The sequence below is a fragment of the Chlorocebus sabaeus genome, chromosome 13 (assembly GCF_047675955.1).
Source record: "Chlorocebus sabaeus isolate Y175 chromosome 13, mChlSab1.0.hap1, whole genome shotgun sequence".
NCBI lineage: Eukaryota > Metazoa > Chordata > Mammalia > Primates > Cercopithecidae > Chlorocebus > Chlorocebus sabaeus.
Window position 1 is genome coordinate 26054772 of NC_132916.1, and position 18877 is coordinate 26073648.

Sequence of the window (18877 nt, forward strand, 5' to 3'; positions counted from 1 at the left end):
AATTATGGCTTATATTCTTTATTCAAGGTTAACACATTCTCCTGACATTAAGTCAAAACAATGTACAATCAAATAACTCTTTTTTCTTTTTTACATTTTTGTCTAATGGAAAATTATATTGATTCTTTTTCCATCTACCAACATCCAGTGAATATTTTGTTAGTCAATGCCAGTAAGATAGTATAAAGAGAATTTTGGTAGATTTGTATCAGGTATTTTTTAGTGGAGAATTTAAATTATTTCTCACTTTAAAATAAGTTTAACTTTATTTGGAACTAGTATTTTAAAAACTAACTGGGAATGTTTATTTTTATTCCTACTTAAAAAACTTTCTTGTATACATATCAAACAGATTATTACTGTAAATTTCATAGAAAATAAGAAACATGTCACATTGATTCGGCATACATAAAACAGAGCTAACATACATCTTTAGAAGAAATGATAAGATGCTAATTTCAGAGGTTAACAATTATATAGCCCAATAGAGGAAATAGAAACATTTTTTGGATTTAAAGTAGTAATATGAGTTACAAAACAAAATTTGTACTGAGAAAACTGTCAACAAAATAAATAAACAATAAAGGATCAACTAATTAATTAGATAAATAATTTAAAAATTATTGTGAAAACTGTTCTTTTTCTACCTAGAAAAAAAATACAGAGAAACCAAAAAAAATATATACTTATAAAACAAAATTACATGAAGAATTTATACATTCCTGAAAAACAAAACCTATAGTGTACAATATTTATTTAAAATACTTATAAAATATAATTTGGAAAAATTGAAATGCATAGTAAAGGTATGTGGCATAATATTTCAAATACTAAATATGATATTGAGATAGATCTTAAACAAAACATTAAGAATAACTCAAAAAAAGAATAATGAAATATGGAAAACAAAATACGTAATTATAAAAGAATAGACACATAATGTATGTTCAACATTTGCCAAATGAATGAATGATATTGGAATGTCAACCAAAAAAGTCTGAAAGTTTTTATCATGGAGTAATTCACTCACTTACTCTATTTATTTATTCAATAAATATTCATTGGATATTTATTATATAATTTAAAGACTGATGAAATGTTTCGTTTTGTCAAGGCACTTAGAGTCTAACACTGCAGGGTCAATAAAAATGAAATATAATTTGGATTCAAAACAATACATAAGTGGCATTTCTGAGATGACAAAAATAAAACATTTATTTCTGTTCAATAAATATGATTATTTATGTTCAATAAATAAAACATTTACTGGTTATATTTATGTAACCAATACATTCGGAGATCTCACATATAAAGCCCGTAGGATGTCCTATATTCAAAGGCCTTGGGGTAAAAAGATGAGTATGCCAGTCTCCATCCACAGGGAATTTAATTTTTACTAGACAGAGGTAAGTAAACAGTTAAAATATAATGTGATACTTACTATAGTAAGTAAAAGCATACCTAAGTTGCTCTGTGTGGAAGCATAATAAAAGATCATCTATTGCTGCACAGAGGAGGAACTGTTTTATCTATATTTTGAAACAGTGATTAAGGTACATGCATAAGGTAAGGGAAAGAGTACGCCTTCTATAGAAGACACGAGGACACAAATAATTGAGAACTACGAGATGCAACAAAGTCTATGTTCAGAAAATGGAGAAATGCATTATATTTCTGACAATTTAAGAAGAGAACTATTATTTCTCTACTCAGTCTTTAGGTAACATATTTTGCAAAAAATTCATATATATATGGTATACACATCCGTATATAACATATACATAAATGCTATGTATACATATACATAAATGTACTGTATATATAGATACATGCATATATCTGCATATATACACACACACACACATACATATACACACACATATATGTACTGGTTGATATTTAATATTTCCAAATGATAATACTCAAGAGTTTCAAGAAAAAATATTCACCAACAACGAAATACATATGAGGTAGCTGTCAGCCTTTTTGAACAACATTAATACTAGAGAAAAATAAATAAATAAAACTTAGTTCTGAAGGAAGACAGCTCTGATACAGGGGTCTTCATTTAGCTAAGTTTTCGTTATATAAGAAGGCAGCAAAAATACCTTTAAATCTCCAACCATATAAATACATCACATAGTTATCTTTTATAAATAAACTGTCTTATATAAGAACAATGATAAGTGAAAAGCAAATACTCAACAAAGAAGAAACTGTGGCTAGATATCCTAGTAAACATCAAATTCAATTAAGCCCAAAAAAAGATAGTTTCAAATAATGGGTTTACAAATTATATCAAAATTATAGCTTTTTCCTTGTAGCAAAATAATTCATAATACACAAAGCAAAATAAAGAGAGGCAGTGTTTACAACCCCAAATTAAATTAACTAAAACCGGCCGGGCACGGTGGCTCATGCCTATAATCTCACCACTTTGGGAGATCGAGGCAGGCAGATCACCTGAAGTCAGGAGTTCAAGACCAGCCTGGTCAATATGGTGAAACCCCATCTCTTCTAAAAATACAAAAATTGGCCGGGCATGGTAGTAGGTGCCTGTAATCCCAGCTACTTGAGGGACTGAGGCAGGGAGAATTGCTTGAACCCAGGAAGTGGAGTTTGCAGTGAGCCAACATCGTGCCACTGCACTCCTGCTTAAAGGACAAAGCAAGATTCCTTCTCAAAAAAAAAAAAAAAAAAAAATTAACTAAAACTGTGAATCAGTATGTGTGGTAGCAGAATGGGACAAAGCATAGATAATTTTCGTAGAGTAGATATTTCAATTTTTATGGCGGAATATTCATTTTTCAACATGATAGTAATATTTCAAACAGAAGTTGATAATACATATTAGTAGACTTAAATGTATTTTATCTCCCAATTACCACAGGAAAATTTCCAGGAATAGAAAATAAATACTAAACACCAACCCAGTGTGAAGAGAGCAAGGCTAAATAAAGATAAGATTCAGGAAGAGAAAAAGTTAGGACATTGAAAAATCCACCAAGGCACTGCTTATAAAAATATCCAACAAAATGAGAAATATGTTGAAAGTGAAAATGTATATAAAGATTTATCAGCAAATGCAAAGACACAAATAATGGAGGTAAAGTAAGTGTGATTAATATAGATTGGGAGTTGAGGTAAAACAAAGTAATTGAAATAAAAAGTTATTTTTTTATCAATAAAAACACCATCTACAGTTAAAAGACTTGACAATTATTAACCTCTATAATATAACTTGATGTTATTCAAATTATTAAAAATAAAAACTAAATTGTTATACAGTTGTCTTATGGAAACTACCATGAACTGTAAAGGGAAAGATAACAAGTAGAGAAATTATTTTGGAAAGGTATTTGGCAACATATACTAACAATCTTAACACAGATTATTTGTGCTCAGTCATTCTAATTCTAGAAATCTGTTTTTAAAATAATAAAATGTGTGAACAAATATTTATAAATAAATGTGTTTACTAAGGCCCTGTAACAACGATAGTTAAATCATGATATGTTCATATGACCATTTTGTGTAGTCATTAAAACTATGAATTTGATTATCTTTGGTAGGAGAAAATGCTCACAATAGTGTATAAACGGAATATGATTAGTAATTGTCATAATTATAGCATACTTATAAACACACTATGTTGAATACTTTTTCATTTAATCTTTACTATAGTTTATGAAGTAGATACTATTATTTCCCATTTACAGATGGGAGAATTGAGGCACAAAGAAATAATGTGCCCAAGTCACCTGATGGTAAGTGGTGGACATAGGATCCTGGCAGTCAAATATGCTGTCCATAAAAGCTGGGCCATTAACTACAAGGCTATGACAGAAACTATTCTAGGAATGTATGTGGAAAGATAAATGACAGGAAAAAAGAGGACTACAATATTAACCATGATTGACTCTGGGTGTATTCAGAGGTTCAAAGTTTAAATTGATCTTCTTATATCTTTTGCATATTTTATAATTTGATGACAATTAATATGGATTATTTTTCTGACCACAAGAAGAAATTAAAGAGCCAATTTGAACATAAGGTAAAATAAAAATGAATAAAATCATAATTTTCTATAGCTTCTTATGACTTTTGAAGCACTTTCATATTTCTTGTATCTAATTGAATCCTTATAATTAGAATGGCCCTATAATTTATTACCCAAATCATGATATTTTTTATTTGTACAAGAGGGTATTATTAATGAAGACAGTACCTGGGCAAACCAGGATGTAGAGTCACCATATATAGAACAATTCTATAAGGTCAACAGTGCTTAAGCATCTTAATTCCATTTCAGAGCTAAAAAAAAAAAAAAAAAAGAAAAGTACTTAAAAGGATTGATCAAGTCATAAGTCATATGACAAAATAGTGGTTCCCAAATAGATAAAAATATATTGCCATTACTTCATCCATGGTTTTTGCCATTAAAACAAAACAAAATCTCTGGTGACAACTTCCTCAATGGAAGAAAGTTTTGAGTCATATAGTTGACAATCTAGGGAATATCTAAAATTTTATTTGACTTAAAATTTTAAAGCCACTGATATTTCTGAAATTTCATAATGTTATGCTAAGAAAGCTGATATTTACAAAAGAGGATAACTAATACTCATGAGTATAGGAAATTGTAGATTCATGTAATACGCATCTGTGTCCGAACTCCAAAAAAAACTAGAAAAGCAACTAACCAATAATAAAACTAGAGAAGTATTTTCAGATGATAAGATAAGTGAACATTTAGTAAATTTTTGTTATAAAAATAATAGTGGAGGGTGGCATTATGTGAAATGGGAAATTCTTTGTATCAGTTACTTGGTTAGAAAGTTGAAAACTTTCTAAGGTTTTATTAGATAGACGACAGCGGACAGATGATGTTTGTCAGTGGTTTGGTTGGTAGAGTTACACATCTGAAAATCCTAGCTATTTTGCCAACTTATATATAAAAAAAGTAAAATCTAAGGGAACAAATGCATGATAGGTATTGATTATGGACCAGATATAGAAAAGTGACAGTCATTCACTGCAAAGTACTATCTGCAGATGTGTCTTGTTTAGCCAAAAGAGTATTTGCAAATGATTTTAAATTTGAAACACTTTGGCCAGATACAGTGGCTCACACCTGTAATCCCAGCACTTTGGGAGGCCGAGGTGGGTGGATCACGAGGTCAAGAGATCGAGACCATCCTGGCCACCATGGTGAAACCCTATCTACACTAAAAATACAAAAATTAGCCAAGCGTGGTGGCGGGTGCCTGTAGTCCCAGCTACTCGGGAGGCTGAGGCAGGAGAATTGCTTGAACCCGGGAGGCACAGGTTTCAGTGAGCAGAGATTGTGCCACTGCACTCCAGCCTGGTGACAGAGCAAGACTCCATCTTAAATAAATAAATAGGCCGGTTGCGGGTGGCTTAGGCCTGTAATTCCAGCACTTTGGGAGGCCGAGGCGGGCAGATCAGGAGATCGAGACCATCCTTGCTAACTCAGTGAAACCCTGTCTACTAAAAATACAAAAAATTAGCTGGGTGTGGTGGCGGGCACCTGTAGTCCCAGCTACTCAGGAGGCTGAGGCAGGAGAATGGTGTGAACCCGGGAGGCCGAGCTTGCAGTGAGCCGAGATGGCGCCACTGCACTCCAGCCTGGGCGACAGATTGAGACTCTGTCTCAATAACAACAACAACAACAACAAAAATAAAAAATATAAATAAATAAATAAATATTTAAACACTTTAAGCAAGTCAACAGGCATTCTAGTTTTGACACCCCTCCATCCTTCTCTACCCAGGTCCCCAGCAGGCCTTCTACTAGCCCTGGTGGTGCCTTACTAGAAATTCAACTAAAGCACCTACTCTGGGAACATGCAGCCCCAAGGCACACAGCTGTTGGAAAAGCAGGATTGGGGTTGTGGCCCCTCCTTTCTACTGTGCCTTGACATATTGTGAGATTTAAAAATTGTACACACTCGCGTAGAAATTCTTACTACGGCCCTACATTATCATGTTTCACATTGATCTCACCTGCTTGGCCCCTAAAGTCTTTCATTATTGACTCCGAAGTAGAATTAGACTCCATCTTTAGGATATTGTCATAAGCATAGTCTAATGTAAAGAAATATAATTGGCCAGTAGGTGGTTTAGTTTGGAAAGAATACTGAATTACTTGACTTTTTCCTTTCCTAACACAAACATCAGGACTATACATAATTTAATGGTGAGAGGAAAATTAACTCCATATGAGGAAATATGGCAAAGAGGTTATGCTGATGGGACCTTTGTTAGCATATTTAGTTAGAACGGAGTAAATAATACCTGCTAAATCAATGCCATTTAAAAAAGACTTAATTTATATACAAAGAATTATTTTAAAGATAATTTGATAGTTTTCCGTTTCTTTGAGAAAAGTAAGTTGGATACTTATCTAGGAGAGTATAAAAGATCTATTTGTTATTGATTACTCCTAGGTTTGAGACAGTGAGGAAAAAGAACTGATTTCACATCTTCTTTTCCCTCTGCTCTTCCTTACTGGTGATCATTGTTATATGATAGTGCAATGGCATAAGTATCAATAAACCATCTAATCAATGCATTTTGTGACATCCTGTGCTTACATGTGTCTTCTGGAGGCTTGTCTGCATTATCTCATAGGCTGTGTTCAGTGAATACAAAATGTCTAAACACTGTGCGTATATGACCTAATCTATCAGAAGGTATTAGTTAAATTAAAATTCATATTAAATGGAGTACAGAAGAAAGTATTGGAATGTGTTATTCAGATGAGACTTTACTGTCTTCTCCTTTCTTGGGAGCATTTTAAAAGGTGCAAAGATGTGTTTTTAAATCTCCAAAGATAATTCTGAGCATGGTTTCATCCTACCAGGGGTAGTGCAAAACACTAATCCATGCTTCCCTTAACCTACCTTTACCTATTAATTTATCTTGGATCCCTAGATTTTGCTCTTTTAGCTTTGCCTGTATAATATGGCATGTATCTTTATAATGAGAGGATGAGATAGATCCATTACAGTAAAAGATGTGTGCTATTAATGAGTTTCCAACCAGCTATCAAGGTATCATCAAATGTGGTTTATCTTGGTGAATGAAAGCTTGAATGGAAAATTAAGCTCCCATACTGACTGGAGAAGTTCAGTGGATCATTTTGTTCTTTAATGTTACACTTCACTGAACACACTTCACAGAGCAGTGAATCATGCTTAAAACAAGCTGCCTTTACTTTAACGGCAGCAGAAAATGCAGCAGAGGTGAATAATAAGTGTTAGCAATCTTAACTTTCTCTTGCAGTACTTTCTCCCAGGTGCCTGATGGACAATTTACAAAGTACATATGCTATTTTATAGATTGGAACGTGGGATCCAGCCAGTGGCCTGAATATGACAGAAAGTCAAAAGGGAAAGCCGGCAAACATCACAGATTCCTTATCCAATCGTTCTTTGATTGTTACCACCATTTTGGTAAGTATTTGCTTTTCCATTATTTTTAGATAAATGTAGATGAACACATAAGTGCATAGAAAAGGACATTATAATTGCAACAGTAATGAAGAGAATGTAATGTATTTTACAGTTATTTAGCAATTAGTGTACAACAGATGAGTCGATGTTAATTTAGTCACAGTTTTGTTAGTCTTTAATGATCTAAATTGTATTAATGTTTGGGCTCTTTATGTTGATTAATAATACAGCTTAATATATTACTAGAAATCTTTTCATTTTTACAAAATTAGTTACTATTGAAGAATTGTCAATATCAAGACTTGAAAAATACATGCAGCTCTATAAATATAGTTAAGTGATGAGCCAAAAGTGAACTTTATTTCTGCTTTTATTTTCTGCAAATATATTTCATGGGGCATGGCACTTATTCTTCAGAATTTTTTCTCATTATAATTATATTTTAACCTCATTTTCAATTTTATTGTTCTCAGCTTGGAAAATCAATTTTACTTTATTAATTTCCCTAATGTAACCAAATGACAAGTGCTTTTTAAAGCCAGAAATATTTTCACCACTGACAGACTTAAATTAATATGGTAAGGCTAGATGTTTTTACCCCTCTTATATTTATATCTTTTAATTACATCACACAGTAATGTTCACTTATGCCCACGATGTCATTTGCAAAAGGGAATTTTAATTTAGGATAAGCAAATAGCTCTTATATTACTTAATCAATACTTTTCACCTACAGAATAAGCTTATCAATGCCCATTCTTATTAATCCCCAGGTAGTCAGTAAAAATATGAGAGTAATATCTAGAACAAACTACCATAAACATTTAGCATTTATATAATTTCTAAATTTGATTTATGGTGGGAAATCAATCTAAGAGGAATATATATTCTTACCCCTTTAGTAGCAACCAGGAATGTCAGCAAAGCTGATAATCATGAAGTGACAGTGATGGAAGTCATAAAGTTTTTAACCACTCTGTGGCTAAGAACCTCAGTGGATACTTGCTCTCTCTGTCGCATCCAAATGTCTGAGACACTCTTTTACTTAATTTTATATCTTCTTCTCTTTTCAAAGATAACACCCATACTCACCAACCTAGCCCTCTTCTTCGGTCAAAATGTTCTCACAGTGCAATTACACATCCTCTTTCTGGTCTACATGCCACTGTGTTCTGGATCTTATTACCTTCTGTTGGGACTATTGCAATAGCCATGTAACTATTTATTCCGCCTATGGCCTTCCTCCTTTGCAGTGCATCCAAGTCCCACCATAAAAGTCTAATTCTGTCCCAGGCAGATGATGACTGCTTGAACCAGGACAACATCAACAATAACAAGCAGCAATGACAATCTAATCCTGTTGTTTCTCTACTTCCTTGTTATACAAACTGTTAGAGAATCCTTATCGACCATTAAAAAGTCAATAAATTTAAATTTTTATGTATAGGGTCATCTATGGTCTTGCTCTCTCTCACCTTTTTATCTTCACTTCCCATTATTTTCTTTCAGTTAAAACCCTGTGTTTTAATTGAACTGGGATAACCAGTTAGTCTGCCATGTAGTTGTATGAATGCTCTTCCCTTTCTCTGCAATATGCTTATCTAAATTTATGAGATATAGTATTCATCAGTAATATATGATTTAATATTAATATTATGATGTTCTTATTTCATGTGTGCATTATTTTCCCAATGTCACTAAACATTCCTTGGAGGAATAGATTAGATTATGTCTTCTCTTTCTACACCATATGTACCTCTGCAATGATCATAGGATCAATAATTCTGGGTAGAAAACATCTGTAGACTTCAGTAATCTGGTCCCTACATTCCTTTCTATCACCTCCCTGATATAGCCAAACTCCCCAAAACATCACTTATTTGATGGCTCCAAATCGCTCAATTCTTCTTCTTCTCTTTCTTCTCCCTCTTCGATGGAGTCTCACTCTGTTGTGAGGCTGGAGTGCAGTCACACGATCTCGACTCACTGCAACCTCCGCCTCCCGGGTTCAAGCAATTCTCCTGCCTCAGCCACCCGAGTAGCTGGGACTACAAGCGCCCACCACCATGCCCAGCTAGTTTTTGCATTTTTAGTAGTGATGGGGTTTCACCATGTTTGCCAGGATGCTCTCGATCTCTTGACCTCATGATCTGCCCGCCTCGGCCTCCCAAAGTGTTCAGATCACAAGCGTGAGCCACTGCACCCAGCCTGCTCAATTCTTCTTTTGTTCTGCAGTAAAAGTCCTATTCATCAGTAAAAATCCTATTCATCTTCTTGGATCCATCTCAAATGCTACCCACTCCATGAAAATCTTTGACAGCTTCATTAAGTTGTCTGTGTCCTGGGGAGAAGGAGGAAGTTTTTATACTTTATGTACCAGAATACTCCATCATGGCATTACCATTTTTTAATTAAGAAAACTGTGTATGTTTGTGTCGCCACTTGACATAAGCTGTATAAGGTCTATAATCAAATTTTACACTTTCTGATTTCTCAGTGTTGGAGAAAAGTGCCTTGGGTATACCAAGGACTCAATAAATATTTGTCAAATTAAATTAAATAAATGATATTTAATTAAATGGGAAATTAGAGGAAGTACAGAACTTTCAAATGACTATAATTATTTTTCAAGTGTGCAGGTTATTAAAATTATCTAGTACAAATAAAGCAGGTGATTAAGAGTACCCATATAATTTCTCAATCTTGCTTCAGTATGCAGCGTTATTTTTTGGGAAGTATTCAGATATTGTTTCTCAATCATAACCAAGTTTATATCTCTCTATGAAGAAGTGGTATCTAATTTTGTCTTCATATCAGAGTTAGTTCTAAAGCTTTAATAAATACACTAATGCCTATCACATACCCCATACCATTTGAAACAGTATTTCCAGACTTCGAATCTTGGACACTTTCATCTTTTTTAAAGTTTCACAGGTAACACAAATCTATAACCATAATTAAGAACTACAGCTCAGATTATTACTCCATATAAATAGGATGTAAGATCAACTACGGAAGATGCACTAAGCTCACATTTCAACAAACAAGTTATTTACACTTTAGAGTATGCCACACTACTTGTTTCTAAAAGATCCTAATATTTCCTAAAAGGATAAAATAAAGCACTTTATTTTTATACCTTTTAGTTTAAAAAATTTCTTTTTTCTAAATACTCTGACTTCAATGTATCCATAGTTAAGTAAAGAATAGATTTGAAAAGATTATGTACCTTATTTATGTAAGCTTATTCTTGACATAATTTACTGGTATTTTATTTATAGTTTTGGAGAAATTATCTTTTGATTGATGTTATGATTATTTTGTCCTTTTCTCTTGGAATATCTTAGAGGAAATTCTGGCCATATTATGAATAATGACATTTCTTCCATATCCCTATTATGGGAAGGAGATACAAGGAGATATTAACTTGTGCTTCTTGTTCAACATTTTTATTATGGGTCTTTAAAAAATGATGAGGTATTCTGGAATTCAGCACTATCCACAGGCTAATTATAATCAGCTCTATTTCTCATGAATTTTATTCATTCATTTATTTAATTTTATTCATTCTTTTATTTGATGAATATGTATTGAATAATAATGATATACCAAGCGCTGTATTTAAAGCTAACAAAATAGACATGATCTCTTCCCTTATTGAACTTAGAAAATAGCAGGAATTCATATGGAGAGTTTTACACACACACACAAAGACATACAAGTTATAATTAAGATATAAGAGAAAAGTAAATGGTATGGTGCCTTAATATACAGGGTAATTTTGAATTATACTAGAGGTCAAGAGTGGAAGGGCAAGTCAGGTTAGAACTCACAGTAGAAGAATAGGCAGCTGAGACCTAGAGTTTGAGGAGAAATTAACAAGGTGAAGAAAGGGCAAGGGAATATTCTAGGCAAAGAGAACAGCATATGCAAGCACCCTAAAGCAGGAAAGCGCTTGGAAAATTTTGCAGAATTGAAAGACCATTATGACTGGTGCTAATGCCTCGATCTGCTTCTCAACTGCATCCAATATAAATGTATGAATATGGTCCATTACGAAAAATCCTAGCAGACATATATTACATGCCTACTGTGTCCCAGACATAGTTTAAAACACTCTCCATGGATTTATTCATTTACTTGTAATAATAAACTTTTGAAGTAGATACCATTACTTATTTATAGTATTCTATCTTTTCTTTTTTTTTTAAGTTAGAAAGCTGATGTTTGTATAACCTAAGTAATTTACTCATGGCCATACAACTAGAAGGTGGAGTAGCTGTATGGTTTTGACCAGTCTGTTTGTCCAACCTGAGCAGCTGATACTATAAAATGAAAATTCTAGTGGTCAAATATGGAAAAAGCTAACACTTATAGTTTATGATCAAAATAGCATTTTGATTGATAATTGTTTACCTAAAGCAGTGTTTCTCATCCAGAAGTCCCACATATGCTAGAACCTTGTGATGCCCTTAGAGATGTGCCCCTGAACATCTAAGCATTTTTCTCTACAGAGAACATATTTAGGCTTGCATGAATATGTTGAGTTTCTAGTCTCTGTGATCCCCTTATTTAGTGCTTAGTTTTCTTTTAACCACTTTATAATCTCAGATTCTCCTAGGCGATCAAGACAACATAGGAACTTACCTCATTTTTTCTCTGAAGAATTGCAATGTTTACACATGTTTTTACTCCAGTTTAATAACATGACCTAGACCCAGTACATTGTACGGGTACAGCACATAATTGTAGTATGCAGTAAATTTACACAGAAAGCATTAAACATTTATTTTATATATTTAATTTGTTTTTACTTTTGAATTAAAATTTATGATATAAATTTGGAGATTTATGAATCATCATCTACAGTCTACACCTAAAGCTCAGCTCTATTTATGCCCTAATTTTAATATTGTTTGTGATTCTCCATATTGCCTCTCTCGTCTTTGAATTCCAAGTTCAGTTGCTGTTAAAATTCTCTGTTTTATTGTGTTTATCATTATTAATGGAACTAAAACTATTATCTTTCAATTTATACTTTCATTTATGATGATTTTATTTGTTGTATAGAGGTTGTTAAAATGTGAGTTCCTAATTGCCAAAATTAATAACAAAAAATATAATTTTTTGGGTGGGTCGTAAGAGATTTTAAAGTATAGCATGTGCTAAACCTTCAGTTTGTAACCTGGTCTTCTTGTTACTGCTGCTGTTAGCTAGGGGAAGTATCAGGGGACTAAGTATTATTTTATTTATTTGTTTGTTTGTTTGTTTCTATGGGTTTGGGGGGAACAGGTGATGTTTGTTTACATGAGTAAGTTCTGTGTTTTTTTTTTTTAGATGGAGTCTCGCTCTGTCGCTCAGGCTGGAGTGAGGTGGCATGATCTCGGCTCACTGCAACCTCCACCTCCTGGGTTCAAGTGATTCTCCTGCCTCAGTCTCCCGAGTAGCTGGGATCATGCCTGGCTAATTTTTTGTATTTTTGTAGAGATGGTGTTTCACCATGTTGGTCAGGCTGGTCTTGAACTCCTGACCTCTGGTGATCTGCCCGCTTCGGCCTCCCGAAGTGCTGGGATTACAGGCATGAGCCACTGTGCCCGGCCATGAGTTAATTCTTTAGTGGTGATTTGTGAGATTTTGGTGCAGTCATCACCCAAGCAGTATATACCATACCCAATTTTGCAGTCTTTTATCCCTCACACCCCTCCCACACTTTCCCCCAAGTTCCCAAATTCCATTGTATCATTCTTAGGTCTTTGCATCCTCATAGCTTAGCTCCCACTTATGAATGACAACATACAATGTTTGGTTTTCTGTTCCTGAGTTACTTCACTTAGAATAATGGTCTCCAATTATTCAAGTTAATGTAGGAAATGCCTACTTTTTCCTCTAAATTCTTGGTTTTCAATAGACATTTTTCACTTCTGTCTGAATATGTTGAGTGTTTCTCACTGCGCTGTTCCTATATAATAATTAATTTTTGTCCATTAGAAGATTAGTAGCATTTAAATACTACTGCACATGTTCCTCCTTTTGTTGGCTAGTAACACTTTAGCATACAAATCACTATGCATTTGGTTACTTTTTCAGAAAAGCATTTTCTCTCAAGGAGATTCCTTCTCCCCAGTGGCTCAGTGAATTTAACAAATGTGCTTGCTTCTGAAAACTTAGTCTTATTTTTTATTCTCACAACACTTTGTGGAGGGTATTACAGTATCCAGTTTACTTGCTTAAGCTTGTAAAGCTTTTGTGTCACAGCCCACAGATATGGAAGGCTTACTGGGAAGCAAATTTCCAATGACAATCGAAAACTACACAGTACAGAAGAGAGAAGTGACCGAATTATCCCCTAAGTGGTTCTGTGGCTTCTTCTATAATATCAACAGAAGCATCTTTTTTCTAAGGCTTCAAACCTGCCACTGCAATAAGTTTTCCCTCTGATTCTTGTCTTTCCATTGTCATAGAAGGACTGTCAAGCACGTAGTTCGTAGAGAGTTGCGTAGCATTTGGGCTTAGAAACCCAGAAACTGCAGCCTCACAAAGAGGAAAAATATTTTCCTTCTCAGCTGTCTTAATCACATGTTAAAATGCGAGATGAGAGTGACTCATTCAATCTAAAGTCTCCTCCAGCCCCATTCCTACAATCAGCTTGTTCGGACAACCACACTTTTTCTCGCCATATTTTTTCTTCTATTTCAGGGATTGTGCTGGTACTACATTTCTCTCTTTCGTTCTTGCTCTGCTAACTCAATGTGTTTTATTTCAAATGTATTTTATTTCTCATATTCTCAGAGACTTCCAGAAAGCTAGTCAAATATAAAACTATTGATGGTGGTAGAGAAAGAAGAAAGACATGAGTTTTGATGTAAAATTAGGTATAATTTTGAAAATCCTAGGGTCTTAATTTCTAAAGCCTTGTAAGTGATCAGAACCTCGTTTTTTACTTCATATACACATATTTTTTCCTTTGTCCTTTATTAAATCTGATTTAAATTAACTACCATGATGAAGAATTACAAGCAGTTTCATTTTGCCTTTATATTATTTTTTATTCCAAACATTATTTTCAATACTATAAAATTGATAATTTTATAATTGTCAATACTAAAATGGTTGAAGACTATTTTATTATGATCAGTATATTAAGTTTTGTATAAAAGAAGGAATAGAAAAATCTGAATTTTGAATTCAGCTCAGCCACTAGCAAACTACATGGAAATGAAATATTTTTGCCTTAACATTCTCATTTTTTAGAAAGATGTTATCACAATAGGACCATATACACTTATATAATCTGAACTTTAGCTACAACCTTGAACTGAGATTCAGATGTAAATTTACAATTACTTACTGGACATATAGCCACTTGAACGTATAGTATCATGCTCCACATGCATCAATCCTCCTCCTTTGATTCAGGACTCACAGTGCTGATTCTGCCAATATTTTCAATCGCTGTTTATGATTCCAGTACCTTTCTATTCATCCCAGCCAGAGGTGTGTTTTCTTAGATTCCTCAGTCCCTTTAAAACCCATATTCACAATTCAAGTACCTAAAGGAGAATGAGTAGAGTATTCTAAGAAAGTTCAACAGAGAAGTAATCAAGAGCATTTTGAACAAATGAGATATGATTTGTTCATGGGTACTACTGAATGGGTGATTATTTTTAGAGTCTGCTTTGAGAGGCACTGTACTTATAGGAAAGAGGAAAGAGATGGCAACGTTGAACATTAAGTATGAGGCTTCTTGGGGATGCATTAGATAGGGCAAAAACTATTGAGGAATGTGGATGAAAACTTAAAGGTTAAAAGCCTAGAAGCAGGGATGATAGCACTGCCACAGAGTGTGATGGGGATGGTGGGAAAGGGGATGATCCGAATGATACTCTTGTATGGATGGAGATGTTGGCAATGACTTTTGAGCAGTCAAGTCTTGATTATTTATGTAAGGGTCTAATAAATTAGATTCAGAGATGAAATGCTGTTTGGAGATTAGCTAATAGGTACAGTCTGCTTTCCCATTAAGCCTTTTACTGGAACCACAATAAAATAGTACATTTGATTGATTCAAACTTCAGGTTTTTTTTTCCATACTATATTTCTCTTGTGAATTAAACTACCCACAATTTTAATGACCAAAATAGAAATATCAGCAGAAAGATAGTAACAACCAACTGAAGGAATTTAATAGCATACCAATTTTTTTTTAAATTACTTTTTTTCTTAATACAAGCATGAATGATAAATCACTATGCCGAATCCTCCCTTAAGACATATTACTCTGACATTGGTAAATTCCTTTCTTGAAACATTGGTGAATAGCACAACTAGTAAAACTCACCTTTTTTTTTTTCCTTGAAAGTTGAGTTCAACTATATTACACAGTCATTATTTCCGTAAGATTCACTACAATTTCCAGTAATTAAATAATACTTTTCAGGGAGAAAGAAGTTATTCTCATCTTCCCAAATCGCAGTAGGTTTTCTATAGTTACAAAATAAAATCAGAAACTTTTCTTAGAATTATAACTATGGCCAACAAGACTTAGATTTTTGTACCTTTTGAAATTCTCTAAAGTTATGTTTCTGAAATGAGGTAAATAAAGTTTGTAGAAACTAAGTATATGAATATGCTTGCATGATTTATGAAAGATTTATGTGTGTGTATATATGAAAATCACTCCTGACAAAGATTGCAGAAGAAAGTAGAAAAGAAGAAAGTAAAAGAATTTTTCTAGATTGCCTCAGAATGTACTTGAATTTTGTTTAAAAAAGTAAATAATAAGCATAGTTTATTAAAAAAACTTATTAGGATAAACTATTGCTCTACAAGCCTGGTGTACTATTTGTTTTGCTTTAAAACATAACCCCACATTGGATTAAAAAGAAACAAAAAACAAGATAAATCTTTCTGCTATCTTCAGAAGAACCATTTCACATGTAATGACACCCATAGACTCAAAATAAAAGGATGGAGAAAGATCTGTCACACAGGTGGAAAACAAAAAAAGGACAGGGATTGCTTTTTTGTATTAGATAAAAAAATAAAATAGACTTTAAAGCAACAATAGTACAAAAGTACAAAGAATGGAATTACATAATGATAAAGGGTTAAATTCAACAAGAAGATTTACTACTCTAAATATATATTTATTCAATATTGGAACTCCCACATTCATAAAACCTTACTTCTAGACCTAAGAAAAGTGTTTAACAGCAACACAATAATAGTGAAGGACTTCAACACACCACTGACAGAATTAGACAGACCATTGAGGCAGAAAACAAAGAAATTCTGGACTTAAATTTGGCACTTGACCAATTGGACCTAATAGACAGCTACAGAATCTTCCATCCCAAAACTGCAGAATGTACATTCTTCTCGTCTACACACAGAACATACTCTAAGATTGACCACGAATTTCATCATAAAGCAAGTCTCAATAAGTTTTAAAAAACTGAAATCACACCAAGCATCTTCTCAGAGCACAGTAGAATAGAAATAGAAAGCAACACCAAGAGCAACTCTCAAAACCGCACAAATACATAGAAACTAAACAACCTGCTCTTCAGTGATTTTTGTGCAAACAATGAAATTAAGGGAGAAATTTAAATAAATCTTTGAAACAGGAAAATAGACCGTGTACCAAAACCTCTGGAATGCATGAAAAGCAGTGATAAGAAGAAAGCTTATGGTGCTAAATGCCTACATCAAGAAGATAGAAATATCTCTAACAACCTAATCTCAACCTAAAGGAACTAGAAAAACAAGAACAACCTGAATCCAGAGCTAGCATAAAAAAGAAATAACTATAATCAGAGCAAAACTAAATGAATTGAGACCCAGAAAACAAACAAAGATTCAATGAAATGAAAAGTTAGGTCTTTGAAAGGATAACAACATTGATATACTGATAGCTAGATTAACAAAGAATGAAAAGAGAGAAGATCCAACTAAGCACAACTGAACACAGCAAATGTGACATTACAACTGATTCCACAGAAATACAAAAGATCCTGAGACTACTATAAACATCACGATGGACACAAACTAGAAAATCTAGAGAAACTGAGTAAATTTCTAGAAACACACAACCTTCCAAGATTAAACCAGGGCAAAACAGAAATCCTGAACAGACTAAAAATGAGCAAAGGAATTGAATCATTATTGCTAATCCACCCAAAAAGCTGTGGACCAGATGGACTCACAACTGAATTCTATTATATGCACAAAGAAGAGTTGGTACAGGTCCTACTGAGACTATTCCAAAAATTTGAGGTAGAAGGACTCTTCCCTAACTCATTCTATAAAGCAGCAGCATCCTGATATCAAAATCTGGCAAAGATACAACAAAGAAGAAAACTATAGGCCAATATTCTTACTGAACATGGACACAAAACTTCTCAACAAAATATGACCGAACCAAATCCAGCAGCACATCAAAACATTATTTTACCATGATCAAGTAGGCTTTGTTCCTGGGATGCAAGGATGGTTCAACATATGCAAATAAATAAATGTGATTCACCACATAAACATAATTAAGAGAAAACCATATGGTCATCTGAATAGATGCAGAAATGCATTCAGTGAAATACAACATCATTTCATAATAAAAATATTCAACAAACCAGACATTGAAGGAATAACCATCAATGCTAAACCCACAGCCAACATCATACTGAATGGGAAAAGGTTGGAAGCACGGCCCTTAAGAACTGGAACAATGTCAGGCACAGTGGCTCACGCTTGTAATCCCAGCACTTTGGGAGGCCGAGGCAGGAGGATCACAAGGTCAGGAGATTGAGACCATCCTGGCGATCATGGTGAAACCCCATCTCTACTAAAAATACAAAATATTAGCCGGGCCTGGTGGCAGGCGCCTATAGTCCCAGCTACTCGGGAGGCTGAGGCAGGAGAATGGCGTGAACCCGGAAGGTGACTGAGCTTGCAGTGAGCCGAGATAGCGCCACTGCACTCCAGCCTGGGTGACAGAGTGAGACTCCGTCTCAAGGAAAAAAAAAAAAAAAAAAAAAAAAGAACTGGAACAAGACAAGGATATTCACTCTCACCTGGCCTATTCAACATTGTACTTGAAGTTCTACTCAGAGCATTCAGGCAACAGAAAGAAATAAAGGCATCCAAATAGGAAAAGAGGAACTAAAGTTATTTCTCTTCACTGAATTTATGGTTCTATACCTAAAAAACCCTAAAGATTCCTCCAAGGACTCATAGACCTGATAAATGACTTCAGCAAAATCTCAGAATACAAAATTAACATACAAAAATCAGTTACATTTTTATACATCAATAACATTCAGACTGAAACCCAAATCAAGAATGAAATCCCATTTACAATAGCCTTAAAAATTATAAAGAACCTAGGAATACACCTAACTGAA

General features: G+C 33.8%; 1 protein-coding gene across 9 annotated transcripts in view; it reads left to right on the forward strand.

Annotated features, from left to right (window-relative positions):
* GRIK2 (glutamate ionotropic receptor kainate type subunit 2) overlaps positions 1-18877 on the forward strand; it is a 703634-nt gene that overhangs the window by 434631 nt on the left and 250126 nt on the right. For all 9 annotated transcript variants that reach the window (XR_012095020.1, XM_038000566.2, XM_038000567.2 and 6 more), the window contains one exon: positions 7365-7478. Coding sequence is in view for 8 of the 9 variants with exons in the window: in XM_038000566.2 (XP_037856494.1) it covers positions 7365-7478 (114 nt within the window). In the remaining variant the exon portion in view is untranslated. The remainder of the gene's footprint in view (positions 1-7364; positions 7479-18877) is intronic.